The 21,902-nt window shown below is 53.9% G+C and overlaps 1 protein-coding gene across 4 annotated transcripts in view; it reads left to right on the top strand.

Annotated features, from left to right (window-relative positions):
• SLC8A2 (solute carrier family 8 member A2) overlaps positions 1-21,902 on the top strand; it is a 44,247-nt gene extending 22,345 nt beyond the window's left edge. The window contains exons 4-10 of one of the 4 annotated variants that reach the window (XM_003814127.7): positions 1,817-2,239; positions 8,591-8,694; positions 8,845-8,862; positions 12,061-12,185; positions 12,473-12,572; positions 17,499-17,777; positions 19,455-21,902. In XM_003814127.7, the coding sequence (XP_003814175.3) occupies positions 1,817-2,239; positions 8,591-8,694; positions 8,845-8,862; positions 12,061-12,185; positions 12,473-12,572; positions 17,499-17,777; positions 19,455-19,831 (1,426 nt within the window). In that variant the 3' untranslated portion in view covers positions 19,832-21,902. Of the gene's footprint in view, positions 1-1,816; positions 2,240-8,590; positions 8,695-8,844; positions 8,863-12,060; positions 12,186-12,472; positions 12,573-17,498; positions 17,857-19,454 lie in introns of all 4 variants that reach the window. The other 3 variants (XM_034944824.3, XM_034944827.3, XM_034944825.3) reach the window with 3 other exon arrangements.

Below are 21,902 nucleotides of genomic sequence, written 5' to 3'. Positions count from 1 at the left end.
CTGACTAATCTAATGTCACTGCCTTGTTCCCTCCCTGGCTCCCCCCATTACAGAGTATCTTATGGGTGTTTCAGAGATTTACACAACTGTTACTCTTTTAACACCAAGCCAGCTCGTGTCCCTCCTCTGCTCGGAACGTCCCTCCTTTGCTCGGAAGCTTCACAGGGCTCCTTCCTCACTCAGGGTAAACGCAGAAGTCTTCACCGTGGCCCACCCAGGCCCTAGGAGATCTGCCCCTGTTCCCACTGTGATGTCATCTCCCACCCTCTTGTCCTGGCTCCCTCTGCTGTCATCATGCTGGTCTCTCTGCAGTTCCTCGAAGAGGTGACCTGTCCCTAAGTCAGATCCTGTCCCCTGTCCGGCTGTCTAGTCCCAGGTCAGAGCATTCACATTGCCTGTTCCCTTTACCAAAAATACTCTTTTTGGCCAGGCACGGTTGTTCACGCCTGTAATCCCAGCACTTTGGGAAGCCAAGACAGGTGGATCTTTTGAGGTCAGGAGTTCGAGACCAGCCTGGCCAACATGATGAAACCCTGTCTCTACAAAAAAGTACACAAAATTAGCCAGGCATGGTGGCAGGCGCCTGTAGTCCCAGCTGCTCGGGAGGCTGAGGTGGGAGAATCCCTTGAACCCGGGAGGGGAGGTTGCAGTGAGCCAAGATGGAGACACTGCACTCCAGTCTGGATGACAGCGAGACTCTGCCTCAAAAAAACAAAACAAAACACAACAAAAAACTCTTTTCCAGGCATCCTCCCTATGGCTCACTCCCTCCCGTCCTTCAGGTCTCTGCTCAAATGTTATCTCCTCCAAAAGGCTTTCTTGACCATGCCAACAGCTCCCTCTCCTCACTCCCTACCCTCCTGTTTCTCTCCATAGCACCATCACCACCTGACATCCTGTGTTTGTTTATTGTTCATTCTTCTGCACTAAAACAGAATCTCAAAGCTTCTTATTGCTGCTGTTCCCCCAACACTTAAAACAATGCCTGGCACACAACGGTCAGTTATCTGTTGAATGAATGAACCGTAATTAAATCATTAAATGTGCAATTGTCATGGTGATATGGCTCTCCCATGGGGCTGTGAACCCTGTGAGGACAGGGCCTGGTTACTGCTGTGTCCCCAGCACCACTCGGCACAAGGCACAGAACGGGTGCCCTTAGGAGTGTTTGTTGAATGAATGAATGATGCCAAGTTAAGGTGTATGGACTTCCTCTTGGGGGCATCTGGGAAGGGTTTTTATGAGAGGAATGACAGAGTCCTCTCTGGGTCCTATATCCCTGCCACTTAAAATGTGACCAGGACATCCCCTGGAGCTCGTTAGAAATGCGATTCTAGAAACCCGGGAGCTTCTAAACCAGAATCTGCATTTTCACAAGATCCACCAGGGGATTCATATGCACATTAAGGTTTGAGAAGCAGGGATGCAGAACACCCCAGGCTCCCTCTCAACTCTTGGACTTTGCATGTGCTGTTCCTTCTGCCTGGAGTATGCCCACCTGCTAATGCCTCCTCCAGGAAGCCTGCCCTGATCTCAACCTTATCATTACCTGTTTAATTCCCACCTTCTGCTCCTCACGAGTTCCACGCGGGGAGGGGCCCACTGTGTCTTGTTCCCGCTCTGCAGCCCTTCCTCCAGGACGCCCACCCCGATTCACCCTCAGTATTACTTGTTTAATGCCTGTCGACCCTCATACTTGGGAGTTCTTCTATGGCACCTGCCCCTCCTCTGGGAAGCACGTCCAGACTCCCCCCGTACAACACACAGCCGATGACCGACCCTCACCCCACTCTTCCCCCTCCCCACCCCGCCACAGCGAGGGCACGCTGGTGTTCAAACCAGGCGAGACGCAGAAGGAGCTGCGCATCGGCATCATCGACGACGACATCTTCGAGGAGGACGAGCATTTCTTCGTGCGGCTGCTGAACCTGCGCGTGGGCGACGCGCAGGGCATGTTCGAGCCGGACGGCGGCGGGCGGCCCAAGGGGCGGCTGGTGGCGCCGCTGCTGGCCACCGTCACCATACTGGACGACGACCACGCAGGCATCTTCTCCTTCCAGGACCGCCTGCTGCACGTGAGCGAGTGCATGGGCACCGTGGACGTGCGCGTCGTGCGCAGCTCGGGCGCGCGCGGCACCGTGCGCCTTCCCTACCGCACGGTGGACGGCACGGCGCGCGGCGGCGGCGTGCACTACGAGGACGCGTGCGGAGAGCTGGAGTTTGGCGACGACGAGACCATGTGAGCACGCCCGAGGCGGCCCGGAGAGGGGCGGGGCTTCGGAATGGGCGAGGCCTGATGGGGCTCAGGGGCGGGGCCTGGGTGAGCCATGCCCACATAGTGGGCGGGTCTTGGTTGGGCCTCGGGAGGGGAGGGGCCTGCGTGGCCGTGCCCGCAACGTGGGCGGGGACTGTGACCCATGCCCGCGACGTGGGCGGGGCTTCACTGAACAGCTGGGCCCTCAGGAGGGGAGGGGCCTGAGCGAATCGTTCTCCAAAGTGGGCCTGGCCTCGGGAGGGGCGGGGCCTAGGTGTGCTGTGTCTACCACGTGGGCGGGGCCTGGTGGGGTTGTGACTGTGAAATGAAGAGGCGAGGCCTAGAAGGGCGGCCGGACAGGTGAGAAGAGGGCCCCAAGGAGGAAGGGTGGACGAGGTGAGGAGTGATGGGACGGGGCCTGGGGAGAGCGGTGTGGGGCCTTAATTGGTAGCTCGTGGAGTGTGTCCTGAAGAAGAGTGCCCAGGGAGATGTGGGGAGAGGCCTGTGGAGATGAGACGCTGTCGGTGGCTGTGGAGAGGGGGCGGGTCCAGGGCGATGGGTGGGGTCTGGGTTTGGACATACGACATCAGGAAATGGGAAAATGGATGTGGGCTGCGGAAGAAGGCGGGGCCTAACAAGATGGGTGGGGCCTGGGGGCGCGGAGCTGGGGAAGGGGTGGGGCTTCTGGGTATGAGGAAGAACCTGGGGAAATAGTGGGGCACCTAACGCGAATCTGGGCGAGGATTTGGGAAAAGATGGTGCTGGAAGGAAGGCAGGGCAGGGCCTGGGGAGACACTGGGGAGCCTGAGGGCTGGGATTTAGGAAAATGGGGTCTGGGGAGGTGGGCTGGCTGGATACACTCAGACACACACATGTAGACAGACGTTTACAGATTGGACACAAAGCCATTTATACGCACCACACACACATAGACACACACGGCAGGGCCAGGCGTGGTGGTCAACACCTGTAATCCCAGCGCTTTGGGAGGACGAAGCAGGAGGATCATTTGAGGCCAGGAGTTTGAGAGCAACCTGGGCAACATAGCAAGACTCCTACTCTAAAAATAATTTTTCTAATTAGTGGTGGCGCATGCCTGTAGTGCCAGCACTTTAGGAAACTGAGGCGGGAGGATGGCTTGAGCCTTGGAGTTGGAGATCAGCCTCTACTCTGCTAAAAATTGTTTAAAATTAGCTGGGCATGGTGGTGTGCACTTGTAGTCCCAGCTACTTGGGAAGCCAAAGCAGGAAGATGGCTTGAGCCCACGAGTTAGGTGCTGTAATGAGCTGTGATCACCCACTGCACTCCAGCCTGGGCGACACAGTGCGACCCTGTCTCAAAAAAAGAAAAAAAAACACGCAGACACACATAAAATCACGGACACGTACACTAAATTATTAAGTCAGGGCTGTTCTCACGCCCAGATCCCTGGCCACCCCTTACACAGGTGACCGAGTGTCCCCCAATGTGTGCCTGAAGCCTCACATTCCCCCACCCCCCTGCCCAGGATGCAGGCAGCGCCTGCCCCTCCTCTGCCCGCTCCCTTCCGCCCCCGCATGCCCGTCTGTCTCCCTCCTCCGTGCCGCCCACGCGCCTCCTACTCAAGCGGAGTCCCCACCGCGCTCCCCCTCCCTCCTCCTCCCAGCCTCTGCGCTTCCGCCTCGGGCAGCACTCAGCTTCTCACTGCTCTCGCTGTCTCTCCGTCTCTCCCTCTGCATCTCTGCATCTCTCACTCCCTGGGCTGTCTCTCTCTGGGTCTCTGCGTCTCTGTTCATCTGCGGCTGTCTGTCCCCAGCACCTCGCTCTCTGACTCAGCTTATATTTCAGGCACACTCCACACCTTTCCTTCTCTCTCTTTGTCTGGCTTGGTCTCTGTCTGAGGGTTGTTGAGAACTTGGGTTGGGGGCTGCGAGAGGCACCATCCCAGACCCCTCTCTCACACCAAGAGATGGGGGAATGGAGAGTTTTCTTTCTGCTTTTTCCGGTCCTTCTTATAGTCCAACCTGCTTCCCTCCTGCTGCTGCAACCTTACGGCCCTGTCCTCCCCCACACGGCTTCCCTAGGCTGGGACACCCTCTGTCCCCCACCCCCACAAGCTCCCAGCTGTGGCTTCAGAAGACAGAGAACAGGAGGCTAATTAGTGTTTAGGGAAACTCTTCCTTCCTCTGATGGGCAGGCACTAATTAGAGGCGCTTTGAAGCAGCTGGGCTGGAGATGGAGGAGAGACACCCAGAGATGGGGTGGCAGAGAGAGCATGAGAGACACAGAGACAGAGACACAGAGATAGACACAGGGAGAGCTGAAGACAGAATAACAGAACTGGAGAGAGAAACAGAGACAGAACAGAGAGACAGAGACACAGAAAGACAGGAACTTAGAGGTCGGGCACGGTGGCTCATGCCTGTAATCTCAGCACTTTGGGAGGCCAACACGGGGTGGATCATCTGAGGTCAGGAGTTCGAGACCAGCCTGACCAATATGATGAAACCCCGTCTCTACTAAAAATACAAAAATTAGCCAGGCGTGGTGGCATGCACCTGTAATCCCAGCTACTCGGGAGGCTGAGACAGGAGAATCGCTTGAACCCAGCAGGCGAAGGTTGCTGTGAGCCGAGATCACGCCATTGCACTCTGGCCTGGGCAACAAGAGCGAAACTCCATCTCCCACCCACCCACCCCCCCGAAAAAAAGGAAGAGACACAGAGAGAGAGATGCTTCGAGAGAGGGAGAGAGGTGGATATTGAAAGCTGAGATGGAGGGAGACTGAAAGGCAGAGAGATGGAGACGCGATAAAGACACTCATGGAGGAGAGAGACTGACCCAGGGAAGGAGAGGTTCTCACGATGCTGCAGAGAGAAAAGGGAGTTTGGGTCAGTGAGAGACAGGATGAGGAGACTGGGTCTGAGATCAGAGACTGGCAGGGGAGAAGGGCAGGAGAGTGGAGTTTTCAGGAAACAAGGGGGCAGGCTGGGGAGGAAATCTGCTTCCTTTGATCTCAGGAAATCCTGTCTTGGTCTAGCTCGAGTCCCTCTTGCTGTTTCCTGCGCGTTGGGTTTCTCCTGCATCTGGGTCCCCTGAGGGTGCGCCTCCCAGGCGCAGTTGACGTGCTTGTCACTGCACGTCAGTCACTGTGTGTCAGCGGATCGCAGCGTGTCTGCGAGAGTGAGCGACAGAGGTGTGTGTGTCACCCTGTCAGCATGTCACTGTGTCGGCAGCTGTCTGTGTGTGTCAGGGTGTGTGAGGAGCATGTCTCGGGAGACCCTCCCTCCTCGCCGGCCCCAGCATTTCAGCACCGCGGACAGCTCACAGCCCACGCCGAGGTCGGGGGCGGCCCTTTCTTTCCACCCACAGAAAATTGAAAATATCCTGAAACCAGGAGGGTGGAGGTGGGCGGATGTCCCCACATGGCCGTCTTGTGTGCGCCTGTCCTTGCGCGGGTGTCGCTGTGTCTTGTGCGTGTTTGTGTGTTGAGATGCGTCTTTTGAATGACTGCCTGATTGAAACTCTTCTGCTTGAAGTGTGTTGACTTTTGTTACTCCATTCTTTAGACTCTGAAAGACAGAGACAGGGAGAGAAGAATCCAGATAAAGAAGGGCGGGCCAGGTGCTGTGGCTCACACCTGTAACCCCAGCACTGGGGAGGCCAAGGTGGGAGGATCACTTGAGGCCAGGAATTCAAGACCAGCCTGGGCAACATAGTGAGATCCTGTCTCTATAAAAAATTTAAAAGTAGCCAGGTGTGGTGGCACACGCTTATATTTCCAGCTACTTAGGAGGCTGAGGTGGGAGGATTGCTTGAGCCCTGGAGATCAAGGCTGCAGTGAGCCATGATTATGCCACTGCACTCCAGCCTGGGCAACAGAGCGAGACTTTGTTTCAAAAAAAAGGAGAGCAGAGAGATGAGAAGAGACTGAGACAGAGAACGGGGAGAGTCAGAGTCAGAAAGAGAGACTGCTGGAGAGTCAGAGAGACAGAGTCAGAGATGGAGAGATAGACCCAGAGAAGCTGAGAGAGGCAGAGAGAGAAAAGAAGATGGAAAATGTAGGGACAGAGATGCAGAGAGGCACTGAAGGAAGTAAACAGAGACACCAAGAGGCGTCAGGAGTTAGATATAAGGTAGGAGCGTCTACGTGGTACCACAGTGAGGGGCTGCAGGGTGGCGATGTCGCCAAGGCTGTGGTGGGGGAGTCGTGCTAACTGACGGGCATCTGGTCCATGCAGTCTTGCCACTGCAGTGGGAATGGCTGTAGGGTGTGATGGCGTGTGGGTGTGGGCGGTGTGATCGGCTGTGCTTCCTCGATTGGGTGACTGTGTGGGCTGGGTGTTTGTGTTTCTGGGTTCTGGGGCCAGGCCTTGTGGGACTACATGGTTCCTACAGCCTAAAGAGTTGCCAGTGGCAAAGCTGTGGACATTCTGGGTTTGTGGGTCTTTGGGGTCGAGGGGCGTGGGTTATGTGCCTGAAGGTGACAGGTAACTTCTGGCTGTTTCCTGCCACCCCCTGGTTACCATAGGAGCAGAGATGCTGAGAAAATCAATTAGCATCAGCACTTGGTTAACTCTCCAAATCTGGTTGGGACAGAGAGCAGGAAGCTGAGGGTTTTCTGTGCTGAAGGATTGGAGTTAGCAAAATATGCATGGAGGGTGTGCTCCATGCCAGGGACTGTTCTGGGTGTTGGAGATAAAACAAAAAACATAAATGAACTTACCTGGGGGAACTTAAATTTAAAGATGGGGAAGCAAATGGTAAATGACGAACAATAAACTAAATAAATGTTAGAGGGTGTTAGAAGGTGATATTTAAAGAAGACAGGCCAGGTGCCATGGCTCACATCTGTAATCCCAGCACTTTGGGAGGCCAAGATGGGAGGATCACTTGAGGGCAGGAGTTCAAGACCAATCTGGGCAATGTGGTGAGACCCCATCTCTACAAAAACTAAAAAATTAACTGAGCATGGTGGTGTATACCTGTAGTCCCAGCTACATGAGAGGCTGAGGCAGGAGGATCGCTTGATCCCAGGACTTTGAGGCTGCATTGAGCTATGATTGCACCACTGCACTCCAACCTGGGTGACACAGCAAGATCTTGTCTCCAAAAATAATAATAAATACATTAAAAAGAAAGACAACAGAGCAGTATAAGGGAGTGCTGGAGGGGGAGCAGTGAGGGATTTCACCATTAAATAAGATGGAAGAAGTGGGCCTCATTGAGAAGGTGAAGTTTGAATGAAGAACTGAGGAAGGGAGCCTGGGGGAAGAGTGTTCTAGGCAGAGGGAACAGCCAGTGCAAAAGCCCTGAGGCATGAGCAGGCCTGGCTTGTTCAAGGAATAGCAAGGAGGCCAGAAAGGGAATGAGTGCTAGATTGCAGGGGGTCTTGTGGGCCATTCTAAGGACTTTGACTTTCATTCTGTGAGAGATAGGAGCCTTGCAAGTGTTTTGCACAGGGGAGGAACGTGGTCTGACTTTGGTTCTATCAGGATCACTCTGGCTGCTCTTGAAAGAACAGACTGTGGGCAGTGAGGCTGAAGCATGGGATTGTTTAGCAGGCAACTAGTAATCTAGGTAGGAGACCATAGTGGCTGGGCTGGAGTGCAGGGGTTAACAGTCTGGATTCTGACAGTTGTAAGTTCAAATCCTGTCTCAACCATGAGCTCATACCGCTTTGCTTTATTTTTTTATTATTATTATTTTTTGAGATGGTGTCTCGCTCTGTTGCCAGGCTGGAGTGCAGTGGCATGATCTCAGCTCACTGCAACCTCCACCTCCCAGGTTCAAGCAATTCTCCTGCCTCAGCCTCCCAGGTAGCTGGGACTACAGGCATGTGCCACCACACCCAGCTAATTTTTGTATTTTTTAGTAGAGACAGAGTTTCACCATGTTGGACAGGATGGTCTCGATCTCTTGACCTCGTGATCTGCCTCGGCCTCCCAAACTGCTGGGATTACAGGCGTGCCCGGCCTATTTTTAAAAATAAATTATTTAATATAAATAGAGATGGGATCTCAATATATTGCCCAGGCTGGTCTTGAACTCCTGGCCTCAAGCAATCCTCCCTCCTCAGCCTCCTAAAATTCTGGGATAAGAGGCATGAGCCACCGCACCCAGAATGCTTTACTTTAATCAGATTCAGCTTCCTCACCAGTGCCTGGTTTTGTTTCTGTCAAATGGGGATGATAATAGAGCCTTCCTCCCTGCGTGGTGGTGAGAAGTAAATGAGATTGTGGAGTCTGGGACAGAGGAGGTGCTTGGAAAACTGGGTGGCTGCCAGGAGGGTTGCCTGATGAGTCTGGGGAGGGGGCCTTACACTGAGTGTTCTGCCTCCCCCTTGCCCCCTGCACAGGAAAACTCTTCAGGTGAAGATAGTTGATGACGAGGAATATGAGAAAAAGGATAATTTCTTCATTGAGCTGGGCCAGCCCCAGTGGCTTAAGCGAGGGATTTCAGGTGAGGGGTGACCAGTGGGCTGTGGGAGAAGTAAGGGGTCCAGGGTCGGGGGACTTTCAGGGGCTCAATTGCAGGCACTCCTTAAAGCTCGTGGACCTGAGCTTCGTGGGGAACTGATCTCACTGTCTGCCTGTCTCTGTCTCTCCCCAGCTCTGCTACTCAATCAAGGTGAGTGAAGTCACCTCTGGGCTCTGAGTGGGGAGGAGCCACTGGAAGAGGGCCTGGGGGAGGGTCCCAGCCCCAAAGCTACTCTTCCAGGTTGGGTTTGAGGCAGATTGGAGGTGAGATAAAGGCAGATTCAGGGCTGGGGGACAGTGGGGTCTGGCCTGAGAGTTGGTGGTGCCTGTATGAGTTTGGGATTACAGTTAGCATTTTGGAGGTCAAGATTATGTCTGTAACATGGTGAAACCCCATCTCTTGTAAAGATACAAAAATTACCTGGGTGAGGCCAGGTACGGTGGCTCACACCTATAATCCCAGCACTTTGGGAGGCCGAGGAGAGTGGATCACCGGAGGTCAAGAGTTAGAGAGCAGCCTGACCAACATGGTGAAACTCCGTCTCTATTAAAAATACAAAATTAGCCGGGCCTGATGGCACACGACTGTAATTCCAGCTACTCAGGAGGCTGAGGCAGGAGAATCACTCGAACCCGGGAGGTGGAGGTTGCGGTGAGCCGAGATCACGCCATTGCACTCCACGCTGGGGAACAAGAACGAAACTCTGCCTCAAATAAAAAAAAAATTAGCTGAGTGTGATGACAGGCATCTGGAATCCCAGCTGCTTGAGAGGCTGAGGCAGGAGAATCGCTTGAACCCGGGAGGCAGAGGTTGCAATGAGCCAAGATTGTGCCACTGCACTCCAGCCTGGGCAACAGAGCAAGACTCCATCTCAGAAGAAAAAAAAAGATTATGTCTGTAATCAGGGTTGTAAGTCATACAATCAGATCTGGGTTCGTGAGAGTGAGGTCAGAGAGAATCCAGTTTGGGGTTGATTAGGAGTGAGGTGGGGTTTGGATTGGAGATCGGGGTTAGGACCGTGTTAAGGTGAGAGTCACAGTGGAGGTTCTTTCCTGCTGGTGGGATCAGATTAGAATTAGAGTCAGATTTAGGTCAAAGCTAAAGTTGGACTTTGAGGTGAGTAATAGAGTTTGAGGAATTTAGGTTAGAATTGGGGCCAAGGTCAGAGATTGGAGTAAGAGTTAGGGCTAAGGTCAGTGGCTTGGAGACGGACAAAGTCATTTTGGAGTCAAGATCAGAATTGGGATCCGTGGTTAGGATTAGAGTTAGATTAAAGATTGTATTCGTTGGAGGAAGCAATACAAGCTGCCATAACAAACTGACCCACAAGTCCCAGGGGCTTAACACAATAAAAGTTATTTCTTGACTGGGCACAATGCCTCATGCCTGTAATCCCAGCACTTTGAGAGGCCCAGGCGGGCGGATCACTTAAGGTCAGGAGTTCAAGACCAGACTAACCAACATGGTGAAACCCTGTCTCTACTAAAAATACAAAAATTAGCCAGGCATGGTGGTGGGCACCTGTGATCCCACCTACTCAGGAGCCTAAGGCAGGAGAATCACTTGATCCTGGAAAGTGGAGGTTGCAGTGAGCCGAGATTGTGCCACTGCACTCCAGCCTGGGTGACAGAGCAAGACTCCATCTCAGAAAAGTAAGAAAGAGAGAGAGAGAGGGAGGGAGGGAAGGAAGGACAGAAGGAAGGAAGGAAGGAAGGAAGGAGGGAGAAGAGAGAAAAAAAGTTATTTCTTGCTCAGGGAAAGTTGTTTTTTGTTTCTTTGTTTGTCTTTGTGAGACGGAGTTTCGCTCTCGTTGCCCAAGCTAGAGTGCAATGGTGCGATCTCGGCTCATGGCAACCTCCACCCCCCGGGTTCAAGAGATTCTCCTGCCTCAGCCTCCCGAGTAGCTGGGATTACAGGCACCTGCCACCACACCTAGCTAATTTTTTTGTATTTTTTAGTAGAGATGGGGTTTCACCATGTTGGCCAGGCTGGTCTTGAACTCCTGACCTCAGGTGATCCACCTGCCTTGGCCTCCTAAAGTGCTGGGATTACAGACATGAGCCACTGTACCTGGCCTCTCAGGCAAAGTTTTACGAGAGTGTTCCTAGTTGGTGGGTGGCTTTCTTCTGCCATGTGGCCATTCCATCTTGTGACTCCACTATGCCAGGGAGCTTTGGCATTGTGGCTGGGTTTGCTGCTGGTGAACAGTGCAAGAGAGTTTCGAGGCTCACATGGGAGGTTTTCGGGGGCTAAGCCTGGAGGGACTGACCATCACTTCTGCCCACATTCTAGTGTCCATAACTCAGGCCATGGCCACGCCCAGCTGCAAGGGAGGCTGGGAAATGTAGTTCAGCTCTTTGCCCAGGAAGGAGAGGAAACAGGTTCAGGTGAACACACTTCAGCTTCTGCCATGTGGTCAAGCTCCTCATGAGTGATGGTGTCAGAGTTGGGAGTTGGGACTGAGGTTTGAGGTCAGGTGTAGGACTGGAGTTAGATCTGGAGATAGAGTGTGGGATTTGGCTTGGGGTTATTGATGCTCCAGGTTATGGTGAATGTTAGAGTCGGGATTAGGGTTTAGGGCTAGGGTTGTGCTGAGGTCAGATCCAGGGCTGAGGGTTGGGGTTTGGAGTCAGTGTTGATGACAGGCTTCCATTTGGGGCCACGGTGAGAGTCCAGCTCAGAGTTAGGGACCAGAATTAGGGTTGGGCTGCTGCCGGGCTTGGAGTCAGGGGTCAGCATACTTTGGGGAGAGAAGCGAGCTCAGGACCAGGATGTAGGTGGGTCTGGTTCCAAGATTTGTGCCAAAATCGGATGTCCTCCCCTTTCCTTACCACGTCAGCCACACTCTAGGGTGTTTCCAGAAACTGGATGTAGAGACCAGGCCTCCCCTATCAGGGTGGCAACGATGATGATAATGTTGGTGATAATAATAAAGATAGTAACATGTATTGAATATTTATTGTGTGCCAGGCACTGTTCTAAGCACTTCACACGAATTAACTCATTTAAGTCTCACAACCACCCCATGAGGTAGGTACTAATTATTGTGCCCGTTTAACAGGTATGAAAACTAAGGCACAGAGAGGCTCAGGCATTGCCTAAGGTCTCACAGCCTCCACCATACGAACCCCAGAGCCCACCAACTAAAGATCATGAACCAACCCTTGGGAGCTGGACCTCAGGGTTGAAGGAGACGGTGGTCAGGTGGGAGGCTGGGAGGAGTCACCAAGGAGCTTCCCAGAGGAGAACAGATAGGCTTTCTCTAACTATGGGGACAGGTAGTAAAGGCGTCACAGGCCCAATTAGGTAGGTCTCCCAGGAGTCTAACCCCCATCCCTCATGCTGCAGGGGATGGGGACAGGAAGCTAACAGCCGAGGAGGAGGAGGCTCGGAGGATAGCAGAGATGGGCAAGCCAGTTCTTGGGGAAAACTGCCGGCTGGAGGTCATCATCGAGGAGTCATATGATTTTAAGGTGATTTTCCGGGGCCTCACCTTCCTGGAGTCCAGCCTGGTTCATTTCCTTGGGGAGGGTCCGGAAAGCGGGGAGCCACAAGGTTCCTAAGATCAGGCCAAAGAAGGGTCCCACGTCAGGACCACGGACAGCACATGCCTCCCTTTTCCTTGCTTGCCTTCAGAACCGGGGTGTGGAAAGTTGAGGACCCCTGGGCACAGGCTGTGAGCCCCCTACCCAGGACCCAAGATGGAGCTTCCCTGGTTCGCTCAGGGGCAGTGACCTCTCCCCAACCCTCTCGTCCCCAGAACACGGTGGATAAACTCATCAAGAAAACGAACTTGGCCTTGGTAATTGGGACCCATTCATGGAGGGAGCAGTTTTTAGAGGCAATTACGGTGAGCGCAGGTAAGTGGGGAGGGAGGAGAGAGAAGAGAGAAAGATGGAGAGACAGAGACACAGGGAAAGGGGGAGAAATGAATGGAGAGACAGGCATAAAGATAAAGAAACAGGCCAGGCGCGGTGGCTCATGCCTGGAATCCCGGCGCTTTGGGAGGGTGAGGCGGGAGGATTGCTTGAGGCCAGGAGTTTGAGGCTGCAATGAGCCATGATCGTGCCTCTGCACTCCAGCCTGGGCAACAGAGCAAGACCCTGTCTCTAAAAAAAATACAAGCAGGAGAGACAGACACACAGAAATACACAGGGAGAATCAGAGAGACATGGAGAAGACATGAGACAGAATGAACGGTGCAAACTGAAATGGGCCGGGGAGAGGGAGAGGCGGGTAGATGAGGATACAGAAAGGGCAGAGAAGGGAGAGGCGGTGGCTGGAGCGGCTGGGAGGGTTTGTGTTTGGCTCTGGGCTGAACCGGGAGGGTTCCCAGCCTGGGCTTTCTCCCAGCGTCAGGCATCAGGAGGGTGGGAACAGATTAAATGGCGTGGCCACCCCAGAGAGAGCCTGGGTTCCTCCGTTGCCCTGGAGACAGTCACCAGGGCACCGAGCTCTTTCCCACCTGCGCGGGTCACCACCCTACTTGGCCTCAGACAGGCCCACACTGCCCCCTTGTGGCTAGAGACACTATGACACTTGTACCCACGGATGGTCTTGGAAGCCAACACTGGCCCTTTGTGATATGGACTGGGGAGACTGAGGCTCAGAGACAGAGGAGGGAGTGGCCTGAAGTCCCACAGGAAGTCCAGAAAAGGCCCGAGGTCGGAGCTCAGGGCTTCAATCTCTTACATAACATCAGGGTTAAGGCCCCCAGCTCTTGGGGACTGAAGGCGTACATGGAATTGTGGTTGCAAAGAAACTGGGCGAGCAGGATCCAAAGAAACCAGGCTTAAGGGGATGGGAAAATACAAGGCAGCAGTCCTAGAAACACCAGACTGTTTGCCCAGTAGAAACAAAGTGGCATCTCCCTCTGAAGCCACATTCTTCTGACATACTTCTGAGGGATCTTCTGGGCCCGATCCTATGTGAGACATTGCCAGGGACACAGAAGTGATTTCTGGCCCTGTCATGGAGCTTACAGCCCAGTGCAGGAGACAGACATGTCACAAGACAGAGACAACCCAGAGTAGGCAGGGCTGGGATGGGAGACCCAGAGGAAAGCCCTGATGCGGTTCCTAACCCAGCCTGAAAGTCAGGGAGGGCTTCCTGGAGGGGGTGGCTTCCCAGCTGAGTCTTCAAATGGGAAAAGATGTCAGCCAGGAGGAGGGAGAAGACAGGGAGAGTGTTTCAGGCAGAGGGAGAGCCAAGCACAGAAGCCCTGGAGTGTGCGAGATTATGGCACATTTTTTGGGTGGGTGCCTGGTGTTGGGCGGGAGGAAGAGTACCAGGATGAGGCTGGAAATCGGCACATTTCCACACTGCTCCTTGTGGACCACAGTAGGGAGCTTGGGTGGCATTTGAACACACTGGGGAGCCATGGAGGGTTTTGAATGGGGGAAGCCCCTGGGGCTAGAGAGAGCTTGTGGGAGGAAAGTGGAGAGGGTGTGGGTAGAGGCTGTAGAAAGTAGCAGTAGAGGCTGGGTGCGGTGGCTCACGCCTGTAATCCCAGCACTTTGGGAGGCCGAGGCAGGTGGATCACCTGAGGTCAGGAGTTCGAGACCAGCCTGACCAACATGGAGAAACCCCGTCTCTACTAAAAATACAAAATTAGCCGGGCATGGTGGCCTGCGCCTGTAATCCTAGGTACTCAGGAGGCTGAGGCAGGAGAATCGCTTGAATCTGGGAGGCAGAGGTTGCGGTGAGCCGAGATAGCACCATTGCACTCCAGCCTGGGCAACAAAGCGAAACTCCGTCTAAAAAAAAAAAAAAAAAAAAAAAAAACAAAACGAAGAAAAGAAACTAGCAGGAGACGGGCCCTGCAGAGGCTCCTTTGAGGTTCATTCCACGAACAATGGGGAGATGGCAAGGGGCTCTTTGAGCTTCGGAGCATTTCCTCTGGGGACTTAGTGGAGACGGAGGATGAGGCGGAACTGAAACGAGGTGTGAGGTGGTGGTCGTAGAGACCCAGCGTACATCGCGCTGTGAGTTTATAGAAACCAGGTGGTTAGATCAGGTGATTAGATCAGGGTGGAGGAAGAATAACAACATAACAATAATAATAACAGTAATAATAATCCTGATTATGACAACGGTGACCCTATCATGTCTTTTTTTTTTTTTTTTTGAGATATGTAGTCTCTGTCGTCCAGGCTGGAGTGTAGTGGTGTGATCTCGGCTCACTGCAGCCTCCTCAGCCTCCTCCTCCTGGGTTCAAGCGATCCTCCTGCCTCAGCCTCCTGAGTAGCTGGGATTACAGGCACCCACCACCATGTCTGGCTAAGTTTTGTATTTTTAGTAGAGATGGGGTTTCACCATGTTGGCCGGGCTGGTCTTGAACTCCTGACGTCAAGTGATCTGCCCACATCCGCCTCCCAAAGTGCTGGGATTACAGGTGTGAGCTACTGTGCCCAGCTGACCCTATCGTGTCTTGAGTGCCAGGCATGGTTGGAAATTTATTTCCTGTGTGAACTCATTTTAATTAATGTATCCTCAGTGTCTGGATCAGAGCTTGGTCACTTTGCACTTTGTCCAGCACGTGCCTTTTGGTTCTTTGCTGTGCGAGCACAGAGCTGCTGGAGGGGTGAGGGAGAAGGGTAGTCCTCACTCCCTTAGGAGATGAGTCGGGTCCCATCTTCCACGCAGAGCTTTTGGACTTCCTTTACCTCCCTTCCTACTGTAAGCTCCTTGCGGGCTGGACTTGGCATGGAGCATCTTTGAATTTCCCCCAGGCACCAAAAAAGGCCTTGAATCATAACAATCGAAACAACAGTAATAACGCTGGAGGTGTCCGAGACCATTGACAGCACTTTACATGAACCAACTCATTGTGTCATCACAAGTTTCCCATGAAGCAGGTCCAATTATTTATCACAGATAGGCACCCAGAAGCCCAGAAAGGTGAGGACACTGATTCAGGATCACACAGTGGATCCAGGGTTGGACACCAGAGAGGTGACTTCAGAGTGACAGGCATAACCACCAGCCTCCCTGTAGAGGGGAGCAGCTGGGGAAGTCAGCTGAGGCCAGAGTCCGCAGAATGCCAAGCCTAGGCATGTGGGCCTGGGTTTGAAGGTAGTACAGAACCAAGGAAGGATTTGAAGCAGGGCAGGCAGAAGCCTCAACTGACACAGTGATGCGGTAATAGCAGCCACCTCCCTCCCAAAGAGTGTGGCCTCCCTGCTCTGACCTCAGCCATGTCTTACATCAGTTAGGGATGCGTTCAGCAGTGACTGGTCAGGAGCTACGTTCGTTCTCATGACCATCCTTCCAGATGTAATGCGTGCCACACACAAGTGTGCTCATTGATTCTCATTCATTGCTTTATACTAATCAGCTTAGGGTGAGGTAAACAAAACACTGCCTTAGGGCTTTCAGGTTATAAAAGCCACTGCAGGTCAGCTGGGCACGGTGGCTGACACCTGTAATCCCAAAACTTTGGGAGGCCTAGGAGAGCAGATCAGTTGAGGCCAGGAGTTTAAGACCAGCCTGGCCAACATGGCGAACTCCCATCTCTAGTAAAAATACAAAAAAATCAGCCAGGTGGGGTGGTGCACACCTGTGATTCCAGCTACTCAGTAGACTGAGGCATGAGAATCACTCGAACTCAGGAGGCGGAGGTTACAGTAAGCTGAGATCACACTACTGCCTCGGTAACGGAGGGAGGCTCTGTCTCAAAAAAAAAAAAAAAGTCACTGCAGGTCAAAAGCTGGTCAAATTAGGTCACAATAGGTGATACAGCTCTAAGCATGAGGCATCATTTACAAAGCTCAGAAAACACATCTGTAACCCAATGCCCATATCAGGAAAGCCAGGGCTTTCCAGAAACCCTCTGTTTATATCTCATTGGCAGACTGGGTCAGATAGTCACTCACAGGAGGAATTCTGGCAAAACAAGTATTTAGCCAGGGACATGGCAACTGCCAACTGCAAGGGATTCTGGGAAAGTGAATACCATATTTTTATCTGAGGCCATAGCTGTTGCTAGTCTCAAGGGATTCTAGGAAAGTGATTAATTTTGGCTGGGTATATAGCCCTCTAGCTGCAAGGGATTCTGGGAAAGTGAGTACATTTAGTGGAGACTGTGGCTCTGGTTAGCTGCAGTGAATCTGAGGAAGTGAATACTTCTAGCTGTGGACTGGCTTTCAGCAGCTGTGAAGGCTTCTGGGAAAATGAATAATTTTAGCTAGGGGTATGGCTGTCCCTGGCAGCAAACGGTCTTGGGGAACTGGATGTTTTTAGCTGGGCAGATGTGGCTTCCTCTAGCTTCAAGGGATTCTGGGAAAGTAATGGGTTTTAGCTGCTGACTTGGTCACATTTAGGTGCAAGGGATTCTGGGAAAATAAATATTTGTCACCTGGGCCCATTCACACTCCTAGCTTCAAAGGATGCAGGGAAAGTAACTGTTTTTAGCTGCTGACATGGCCACACTTAGGTGCAAGGGATTCTGGGAAAGTAAAATTTTTTTACCTGGACTCAGTCATGCCCCTAGCTCCAAGGGATTCTATGGAAGTAACTGTTTTTACTGCTGACTTAGCCATATTTAGATCCAAAGGATTCTGGGAAAGTAAATATTTTTCACCCGGGCCCAATCAAGCTCCTAGCTTCAAGGGATTCTGGGAAAGTAACTGTTTTTAGCAGTTGACTTGGCCACATGTAGGTGCAAGGGATTCTGGGAAAGAAGTTCATTCAATGGGACTTGCTGTCAGGAAGTTAGACAAAATGGGGCCTCTGTAGGCAAGGAAGGAAGTCTGAGTGTATGCCCCAGCTGGGTCGTGTGCCCACAGGGGACGAGGAGGAGGAGGAGGACGGGTCCCGGGAGGAGCGGCTGCCTTCGTGCTTTGACTACGTGATGCACTTCCTGACGGTGTTCTGGAAGGTGCTCTTTGCCTGTGTGCCCCCCACCGAGTACTGCCACGGCTGGGCCTGCTTTGGCGTCTCCATCCTGGTCATCGGCCTGCTCACCGCCCTCATTGGGGACCTCGCCTCCCACTTCGGCTGCACCGTTGGCCTCAAGGACTCTGTCAATGCTGTTGTCTTCGTTGCCCTGGGCACCTCCATCCCTGGTAACACCCTGGGAGACTTTGGTGGGGTAGGATCTCAGATGAGCCAGGCAGGGGCAACACAGGATCCTGCCGAAATGAGGTGGGTGGAGTCACACAGCGCCCATGTGGTGGGTCTCAGAGAAATACGGAGGTGGGGCATAATAGAAGCCAGGCAGTGGGTCCCCTAGGTGCAAGATGTGAATTGAATCCTCCCCAAAAGCACCCAGGTAGAAGGTCCCATAAAACTAAGGTAGCAGGAAATGCTAGAAACCAGACAATGGATTTCATAGAGAGAAGGTGGCAGGGTGGGGAAGAGACAGCTGTGGGGAGAGGGGTTCCTAGGAAGACGGGATTGTCAGAGAAGCCAATCAGTGGGTTCCATAGAAACAAGCTGTTGATGCCCCATCCCGCAAGAAACCAGACAGAAGAGTCCATGGAACTATGTTAGGGGACATGACAGAAACCAGGCCAGTGAACCTCAAAGTTGGTTTTTTTGGTTTTTTTTTTTTTTTTTTTTTTGGTGTGGGGACAGAGTCTCGCTCTGTCGCCCAGGCTGGAGTGCAGTGATCTTGTGATCTCGGCTCACTGCAACCTCTGCCTCCCAGGTTCAAGCGATTCTTCTGTCTCAGCCTCCTGAGCAGCTGAGACTACAGGCGTGCGCCACCACATCCAGCTAATTTTTACATTTTTAGTAGAGACGGGGTTTCACCATATTGGCCAGGCTGATCTCGAACTCCTGACCTCGTGATCCGCCCGCCTCAGCCTCCCAAAGTGCTGGGATTACAGGCGTGGGCCACCACGCCTGGCCAAACCTCAAAGTTTTAACTAAGATGAGGGGGCAGGTGGGGTGTGGTGGCTCATGCCAGCACTTTGGGAGGCCACGGCGGGGGTAGGATTGCTTGGGCCCAGGAGTTTGAGACCAGCCTAGGCAACATGGTGAAACCCTGTCTCTACAAAATATACAAAAATTAGCTGGACGTGGTGGCGCATGCCTGTGATCCCAGCTGCTCGGGAGGCTGAGGTGGGAGGATCACCTGAGCTGGGGAAAATGAGGCTGCAGTGAGCCATGATCGCACCACTGTACTCCAGCCTGGGTAACAGAGCAAGACCCTGTCTCAAAATAAAACAAACAAAAAATATAGCCAGGCGCGGTGGCTGACACCTGTAATCCCAGCACTTTGGGAGACCGAGGCGAGTGGATCACCTCAGATCAGGAGTTCGAGACCAGCCTGGCCAACATGGTGAAACCCCGTCTCTACTAAAAACACAAAATCTTAGCAGGGCGTGGTGGGCGCCTGTAATCCCAGCTACTCAGAGGCTCCGGCAAGAGAATCGCTTGAACCTGGGAGGCGGAAGTTGCAGTGAGCTGAGATCACGCCACTGCACTCCAGCCTGGGTGACAGAGCAAAACTCCGTCTCGGAGGAAAAAAAAAGAAATCAGGCAGTGAGTCCCATAGAAGAGAATGAATTCCACAGAAAGCAGGCGGCGGGTCCCATAGAAAGCCGGCAGCGGTTCCAGTGGCGAGCAGGCCTAGAAGTGGTAATGGACTTTGCCTCTTGGGTGGGGGTCAGGGGTCTTGAGCCCACACTGCCCGCAGAAAGCAGGCGACGGGGAAAGGCTGGGAGGGGGCAGGCGGATGCCCGCCCCTGTGGGTGGCGGCGCAAAGCCCCTCCGACCTGTATGTCTCTGCCCCGCAGACACGTTCGCCAGCAAGGTGGCGGCGCTGCAGGACCAGTGCGCCGACGCTTCCATCGGCAACGTGACCGGCTCCAACGCGGTGAACGTGTTCCTGGGCCTGGGCGTCGCCTGGTCTGTGGCTGCCGTGTACTGGGCGGTGCAGGGCCGCCCCTTCGAGGTGCGCACTGGCACGCTGGCCTTCTCCGTCACGCTCTTCACCGTCTTCGCCTTCGTGGGCATTGCCGTGCTGCTGTACCGGCGCCGGCCGCACATCGGCGGCGAGCTGGGCGGCCCGCGCGGACCCAAGCTCGCCACCACCGCGCTCTTCCTGGGCCTCTGGCTCCTGTACATCCTCTTCGCCAGCCTGGAGGCGTACTGCCACATCCGGGGCTTCTAGGGCCTCGCGCAGAGACTCGTCCCCACAGCCCGCCCGGGGCTAGGGACTCGGCTGCACCTGCTCTTGGACCCTGGTCTCCTTTTCCCCCCAGACTCGGCCTCCTCTCCTGGGACCCGGCCTCCCTTCTCCGCCCCCTCCCCTGGCTTTGATTGCCCCTGTTCTGTGTCCCCAGTAGCTCAGCCTTCCCTCTTCCTCTCGGGAGCCTCCCCGGTTCCTCCCCTGCGGTGACCCCAACTCCAGCCCATCCTGTTGGTGACCGTCTATATCCCTGGGGAAATTTCCACCCCAGTCCCCTCCCCAGGGAACCACCCCCAGTAACCATCCTGGGGAGTTTAAGGTCTCTCTCCTTGGTCACCCAGCCTGGCTTTGCCCCCAAAGTCTCCCTTCCCCTAGTGACCCCCCCCACTTCACCCCATGTCCCAGAGCCTCAGAACCCACCCTCCCTGGGGGACCCTCGAAGGAGGCTGTCAGAGGCCGTCTCAGCTCCCAGCCCTTCCCCCCAGCCCTCAGGGAGCTCCGCTCAGCCCCGGCGGGGAGGAGCGGGTGGGTGTGCGCGCAAGGAGGCCGCACACCTTTCCAATCCCTCCACTCGGGTTCTTGGGAGGACACTCATTCTCCAGGCTCGGAGACGGGAGGGGAGAAGTTTGGGGTTTCAGTCCCAGGGCTTAGCTGGAGGAAGCACATTTTGAACCTGCAACTTCAGACATTCCAGCTCCCCCACTCGCCCTCCACTACCTCTGAGAGCCCAGCCACGCCTTGGAGGGAGGGGCTTGTGTGTGTATATAGTGTGTTTGGGGGAGGGGGGACGCGGGAGGGTGCATGTCTTGGGAAAAGGGGGTGACAGACAACTTTTGAGAGGGCAGCAGACTCCCTCAGCCATGAGAACCAGCTTTGGGGAGGAGGCCGGGAATCAAAGCGAGTCCAGTTGATCTCCCCTGACAATCTGGAAGGTTCATTTTGCCCTCAGTGCCAGCCAATCCGGGCAGGACCCTCGAAGAGGAGACCGAGGGTCCCAGAGGACCAATGCTACAAGCCAGCAAATGCTGCCACATCTCTGCCTGATGGGGGGTGGGGGTGGGTGGGGGGATGGGACTGGGCCAAGGGATCTGGGTGGGCATTTTTAACTTTGGAGGCCTTCCATCTGTCGGTAGGCCATCTGCATTTTCTTACTGTTGATGTTTCCTGCCCAAAGGACACATTTGGGCAGTGCCACCCACTCCTTGGGCCCCTAGGATGACCCAACTACCCCCATAACTTTCTGCTTCCCACAGGTTTTCAGCATTCTATCGTCCTGTTGTGCTCAGCCCCAACATCCCAGACCCGTTACCCACTACCCTTCTCTCCCCCAGCTCATCATCAGTCGCTGTCTCTTTTCTGTGATTTCTGTAAAAGTTGCCATAAAACTTTGAAATTCTGCCTGAAAAACAGTCCCGTGGGAAGCTGGGATTCAGGAGGAGGGGGCTAATAAGGTCTCTGACTGAGATTTGGGCAACTGTTAAACCAAGTAATCTGGGTTTTTGCGGCCCGCGGTCGTCTGCGGGACACACCCACATACAGCAGCAGCGCCGGGGTCCAGCCGCCAAGCTCTTCCACTCGCCACGCCACCATCAGTAATGAGCTTCCACTAGCCACGCCCCCATCCGTCAGCCTAGCTCTTCCACTAGCCACACCCCCATCCATCAGTCATGGGCTTCCACTAGCCACGCACCTCCACTCTCCACGCCCCCATTCGTCAGTCGTGGGTTTCCACTAGCCACGTCCCCATTCATCAGCCAAGCTCCTCCACTTGCTACGCCCGCATCCGTCAATTACGGGTTTCCACTAACCACGCCCCCATTTATCAGCCTAGCTCTTCCACTAATCACACCCCCACTTATCAGTCGTGCTTCAGCCACGCCTTCCTGCTTCAATCAGGGGCTTCTACTAGCCACGCCCCCATGCATGAGCCACAAACTGTTTCTCTTTATGGGCATCCTGGGAACACAAAAGAGAGAGACGTTCATTTGCCTGAGCCAAAGAGCTGGGGTTGATGGGGTTTCCTAAATAAAGCAAGTAATTTTCTCAGATCCTA

This window comes from Pan paniscus, chromosome 20 (assembly GCF_029289425.2).
Source record: "Pan paniscus chromosome 20, NHGRI_mPanPan1-v2.0_pri, whole genome shotgun sequence".
NCBI lineage: Eukaryota > Metazoa > Chordata > Mammalia > Primates > Hominidae > Pan > Pan paniscus.
This window is presented reverse-complemented; position numbering and strand designations above follow the sequence as displayed.